At 56.7% G+C, this 5,542-nt stretch overlaps 1 protein-coding gene across 2 annotated transcripts; it reads right to left on the bottom strand.

Annotated features, from left to right (window-relative positions):
* Positions 1–1,630: 1,630 nt before the first annotated feature.
* IL32 (interleukin 32) lies at positions 1,631–5,542 on the bottom strand. 2 transcript variants are annotated; one of them, XM_077904924.1, is made up of 8 exons: positions 5,480–5,542; positions 5,324–5,371; positions 3,489–3,527; positions 3,306–3,365; positions 2,894–2,920; positions 2,653–2,712; positions 2,145–2,275; positions 1,631–1,918 (listed from the first exon to the last, which is right to left on the bottom strand). In XM_077904924.1, exons 2-8 carry the CDS (start codon positions 5,336–5,338, stop codon positions 1,729–1,731), a joined length of 522 nt encoding a protein of 173 aa, XP_077761050.1. In that variant the 5' UTR covers positions 5,339–5,371; positions 5,480–5,542; the 3' UTR covers positions 1,631–1,728. The 2 variants fall into 2 exon arrangements, with proteins under 2 accessions (XP_077761050.1, XP_077761051.1); XM_077904925.1 differs by lacking the exon at positions 3,489–3,527 and having other exon boundaries at positions 5,480–5,533.

The raw sequence follows: 5,542 nt of genomic DNA, 5'->3' as shown, positions 1-5,542 counted from the left end.
TGGCCCCCAGGGAGGTGATTTTTCTAAGAATCAAGAGTTTATTCCTATGATCCAAAGGGTCTGAAGAAGCTGGCGGACAGAGAATTGGGACCCAGGGAATTGGGATGCTGAGTCACAGAAATGCCCCCAGACCTTGAGGCCCCTGGCTCCCAAGCCCCTTCCCACCTGGCCGTTGTTCTTAGGGCCCTGGAGCCCCACCCCCCACCAGCTGCACCTCAGCTGCTGCCAGACAGTCTCAATGCAAAATCTTTGTGCAGAGCCAGAGGCAGGAATTCAGTGGGGGATGGAGAAGCTTGGGGAAAGGGAGGTGGGGCTCGTTGAGGCTCAGTCAGTTTCGGATGGAGGTCATCATCTCAGGAAGTCTAGTCCAGAATTGCTTTGGGCTCCAAACTCAGCAGATGAGAAAGAAACTCTCTCTGCCCCTCCCCACACACTCTTGCAGGCATGGGTATGTGCTATCTCCCTCTCTCATAAATAAATATTAAAAAAAAAGAAAAGAGGGATCCCTGGGTGGCGCAGCGGTTTGGCGCCTGCCTTTGGCCCAGGGCGCGATCCTGGAGACCCGGGATCGAATCCCACATCGGGCTCCCGGTGCATGGAGCCTGCTTCTCCCTCTGCCTGTGTCTCTGCCTCTCTCTCTCTCTCTGTGACTATCATGAATAAATAAATAAAAATCTTTAAAAAAAAAAAAAAAAAAGAAAAGAAAAGAAAAGAGAGATGCCTAGGTGGCTCAGTGGTTGGGCGCCTGCCTTTGACTCAGGTTGTGATCCCAGGATCTGGGTTCAAGTCCCGCGTCGGGGTCCCTGTGGGGAGCCTGCTTCTCCCTCTCCCTATGTCTCTGCCTCTCTCTCTCAGTTTGTGTCTCTCATTAATAAATAAATAAATCTTTAAAAAAAAAAAAGGAAAAGAAATGATGAGTTGGCTGTACCCCTCCAGCCCTGGTCTCCTCTCCCCAGTTACAGCGTTTGTAGGCCCACACTAGGCCACAGGCCTGAGTGGCCTGTGGGCCTCTTGCCCTGCCCTAGGCCCTAGGGTGCCCTTCTGCAGGGCCCAGCCAGGGGTCCATCCTCCTTCCCCCTCCCTCCCTCTCTGTGCCCCCCAACCCAAAGTCTCTGATCTTGGAAGGTGAATGGAGTTTCCGTGGCCTGGGGAAGGATGAAGACCCAGGGCAGGAGATGAGGACTGAGAGTTCCTCAGGCCTGAGCTCCCTGCTGCTCCAGAAACAGATTCAGGGTCTCTACTATGCAGCAAGCAAGGCCATAACCTTCCAGTCCTCAGCACAAGTCCATGACCAGCTGTAACCAGTGTCCCATGTATAGATCAGATTAGAGAGGTCAAGAGACCCCAGCTCAGGTTCATGTGACACATGCCCCGGCCCCACGCCAACCACTGGGGACCCCTGGTCCCAACCCAACAAGCACCCGATTTGAGATTTGATTCAACCAACTTGGTTTTTTTTGAAAGATTTATTTATTTATTCATGAGAGACAAAGAGAGAGGCAGAGACATAGGCAGAGGGAGAAGCAGGCTCCCTGCAGGGAGGGAGCCTGATGTGGGAGTCCGGGGAGGGGGGGTTGTGATTCTGACCTGAGCCAAAGGCAGATGCTCAACCACTGAGCCACCCAGGTGCTTCATGATTCAAGCAGCTTTTATTAAGACACTAGAGCCAGAGCAATGGGTCAGACCTGGAGCAGGAGGCTGGCCAGGGGTGGGGAGCAGGGGGCTTAATCAGGCCTGCATGGTGCTCCTGAAGACCTGGGTCACACCATAGTAGAAATCCTGCAACACCTCCTGCAGAACACTGCAGATGACCTCCACCGCCCTGCAAAAGGTCTGCACGCCAGCAGCCACCTCCCGCACCCAGGCCAGTGCCAACTGCCACTTCTGGTGCAGGTAGCATAGCAGCCTTAGAAAGAACCTCAGGGGGATCCCTGGGTGGCGCAGCGGTTTGGCGCCTGCCTTTGGCCCAGGGCGTGATCCTGGAGACCCCGGATCGAATCCCACGTCAGGCTCCCGGTGCATGGAGCCTGCTTCTCCCTCTGCCTATGTCTCTGCCTCTCTCTCTCTCTATGTGACTATCATAAATAAATAAAATTAAAAAAAATTTAAAAAAAAAAAAAAAAAAAAAAAAAAAAAGAAAGAACCTCAGGGCTTTGTCACAAAAGCTCTTTTCGGGGTCACAGGCCTCTGGACCCTCCCCTTCCAGAACAGGGACAGAGGATCTGCAGACTCTGGAGCGCAATTCCATCCACAGCGTCTCAGGAAGGGCAGGTTCCTGCAGGGGTGGGGTGGGGGCTGTTCAGGGTCCCCCCTGGGGGATGCAGCCCCAGGTCCAGGTTGTGGCCCTGGCTGAGGACTCTCAATCTTTGTGAGACTCTGGGAGATGGAAGCCTGCCGATGGAGGCTGTGGCTTTCCTGCCAACAGCGCCACACGCGCGAAGACTCAGGCCCGGATTCCTCTCCGTGGCATAAAACACGGCGCTCATGCATGTGTGTCGCTGCCCGGCGTCCGCACCTAGCTCACACGTGGAACTGAGGCCAGGCCGGGAGGTTGCCACCTCCCATCCTGGGGGCATCCGTTCACCCCCGCTCAGGACAGGTGGGGACGGGGAGGGGAAGCAAGGAGGGCCGTGGTGGGCACATCCCGCTCACCTCACTGTTGCTCTGGTAGTGCAGATCCACGGTGTTGATCAAGGCCTCATTGATGCTGATCTGGGGAGGGGCGGGTGGGAGGCTGCAGCCCTGCTCCTGCCCCTGCGGTCTTGCAGTCCCTCTGGGGCCTCCAGGGGTCCAGGTGAGTCCCCAGGGAGCTAGGAGCTCAGACCCAATGACATGGCTGAGCACCACCCCAGGGGCTAAGCTTTGGTAGAGGGCCGAGGCCCAAAACTCTCACCTCCAGCTCCATCAGCACTAACTGCTCCTGTTGGGGAGAAGCCACACCAGTTAAAACCTCCCAGCTTCTCCCACACCGTTTGATCCCCAAGCCCCAGCCTGTTCCCTGTGTGCTGGTCCCCAGTAACTGGCTCCAGCCCTGGGGCTCTGGGGACCAGGTATCTGGCATCCCTGCCTGTCATCAACATGCCCAGTGACTCGGATGCCTTCCTAAGCCCCCCTGAGCCCCGGCATTCCTCACCTGGGCACACACACCTGCCACACAGGTGTGAACTGAGAGAGTATTTCTCTGCGGCGGAAGGAACGAGGAAGCCTGGGGCAGCACGTCCTCTTCCCCATCATCACCATCACCGTGAAACCAGCCACCCATGCCAAATCAGAGGGAGCACGGGAGTGGGGGCACGGTGACCCACCTGTTCTTGTCCTTCTGGTTGATCTCGATTTTGGTCGCAGAAATCGTCTACCACCCTGCGCTGTGCGGAGAGGAGAGGCAGAGATGGGAGAGACCCGGTCCTTCTCCCTCAGGGTCCCAGGTCCACCCACAGGGCCCTGACGCCCCTCACTCCCCCAACCACACGTCGGGAAGAGCTTCTTACCAATTGGATACGTAGAATTTCCATGGGAGTTCTGCGTCTCTGTGGGGTAACAGTGACATCCAGGCTCACGTGACCTTGCCACCCCCACCCCGTGTGTCGTACACAAGCACATGTACACACATGCAGAGGTAGGAACATTGCTGTGGAGAGTGCAGGGTGGACCGGGGCTCCCGATACCTGACCCTCTCTGTCCTTTCGGTTGGCGGAGGGGAGGACAGGTGGTGGCATCCGGTCCTCCGCAGCAGTGACAGAGACACGCCTGTGGCCAGCAGCTCTTCCTGACTGCTGACTTTTTTATTTTATTTTATTTATTTATTCGTGAGAGACACAGAGAGATAGAGAGACGAGAGACAGAGACACAGGCAGAGGGAGAAGCAGGTTCCATGCAGGGAGCCCGATGGAGACTGGATCTCAGGACCCCGAGATCACACCCTGGGCCAAAGGCAGGCGCTGAACAGCTGAGCCACCCAGGCTGCACATGACTGCTGACTTTGAAGACCTCTCTGGGCTGCCCACACTCCTGGCTTGACCCCCGGCAGTGCCAGGTCCCCCAGACCCCCTTCACCAGGCTCTACCTGAGGGCTAACCGCGGTGCTGGCTTCCGCAGCCCCGGGGAATCAGTGCCACGGGCAGGCCGCAGGCAAACGCCTTTCCCCAGGCATCTGTCCCCAGGCATCTGTCCCCATGCTTTTTCAGTCGGTGATCCTGTCAGCCCATTGTCACACGAAATGGGACAAAAGAAGGACCCAACGGGGCCGGGCAGGTGGGAACAATTTGCTCTCCAACCCATCCTCCCAGACTGGCCTGGCCACCAAGCCTGGGGTCATTCCCTAATCCCATTGCCACAAGGCCAGGAGATGCCTGGAGCATCTGGTCAAACTTGTGGTAGCGGGAGACCGGTAGGGTGTAGGGGAGGCTACAGGGCACCCCGAAAGGAAGGAATAGACACAGAGGCTGATTCAGGTCCTGGGCTGCAGGTCCAGGCATCTGAGAGGAATTTGAAAACTTTGCAGGATGGGGTCCCTGGGGGGGCTCAGTGATTGACAGTCTCCCTTGGGCTCAGGTTGTGATCCTGGGGTCCCAGGATCGAGTGCCGCATTGGGGTCCCTGCATGGAGCCTGCTTCTCCCTCTGCCTGTGTCTCTGCCTCTCCCTGTGTCTCTCATGAATAAATAAATAAATAAAATCTTAAAAGGAAACCAAAACCAACTTGCCCCACCCCTCAGGTTTCTAGGGTATAGAGTCTTTGAGGATTGGTGCTTTTTCTGGCCCTCTGGACCTTCCATCCTCCAGCTGCCCCACAAACATGTGGTGTCTAACTCCTAGAGTAACTGCTTGTCCCATAGCTTGCGCTGTTCTCAGTGCCCCTCACACAGCCAAAGACACACACACAGAGCTGCCCCCATAGCTCACCCCAGACAGAAAATCACCCACAATCAGGACTTGCTGTATAAAGTGAATGACTCAGAACAGAATGAGACTGTGAGTTTTCTGTCAACAATTACTTAGAATTTCCAGATGTCGAGGGCAGAGATTCCACCAAACAAGGTCAGGGTCATTATGAGACTGGGGCCCTGTTGAGAGCCTCAGACTCCTGCCTCCCCAGTGGGATCCCCCACTGGCCCCAGAGAACCGGACAGAGCCAGGTGCATGTGGAGGGATCAGCAGGCCTGGGGCCAGCGCAGTGGGAGGGAGGGATGCTCCGCAGGGAAGTGGTTCCCACACGACCCCCTTCCCCTCCCGCCCCCTCCCCCCCAACTCCTACCACCACCATCACCCAGACATACCACCCCCCACCCCCCCATCCCCCCACCCCTGCCTGCCGCTCTAGCTCACCTCGGCCAAGTGCATGGTTTGATCTTTCAGGGCTCCAGGGGCTATGACCTGAAGGGGAGGAACACATGTTAGGAAAAGAGAAGCAGCCCCACTGCCACCCCCACAGAAAGTCCCTTTGGCTGCAGCTCCCTCCCCGGCCTCCACTGAGCCAGTTACCTTCTTGCAGTTTCTCCAGCTGAGGTTGGAGCTCTAGAGAGAGCCGCTCTTTTAAGAGGTTGG

The sequence above is a fragment of the Canis aureus genome, chromosome 8 (genome assembly GCF_053574225.1).
Source record: "Canis aureus isolate CA01 chromosome 8, VMU_Caureus_v.1.0, whole genome shotgun sequence".
NCBI lineage: Eukaryota > Metazoa > Chordata > Mammalia > Carnivora > Canidae > Canis > Canis aureus.
Note: the sequence above shows the minus strand (reverse complement) of the source record. Positions and strands in the feature narration are given on the sequence as shown.

What these genes read in the sequence shown, in the direction of transcription:
- IL32 (XM_077904924.1), bottom strand. An exon ending in AACCAGAAGGACAAGAACAG is followed by an intron (nt 2,921 to 3,305) that starts GTGGGTCACCGT and finishes TCTCCCCAACAG; the next exon opens with GAGCAGTTAGTGCTGATGGA. An exon ending in ACTACCAGAGCAACAGTGAG is followed by an intron (nt 2,276 to 2,652) that starts GTGAGCGGGATG and finishes CCACCCCTGCAG; the next exon opens with GAACCTGCCCTTCCTGAGAC.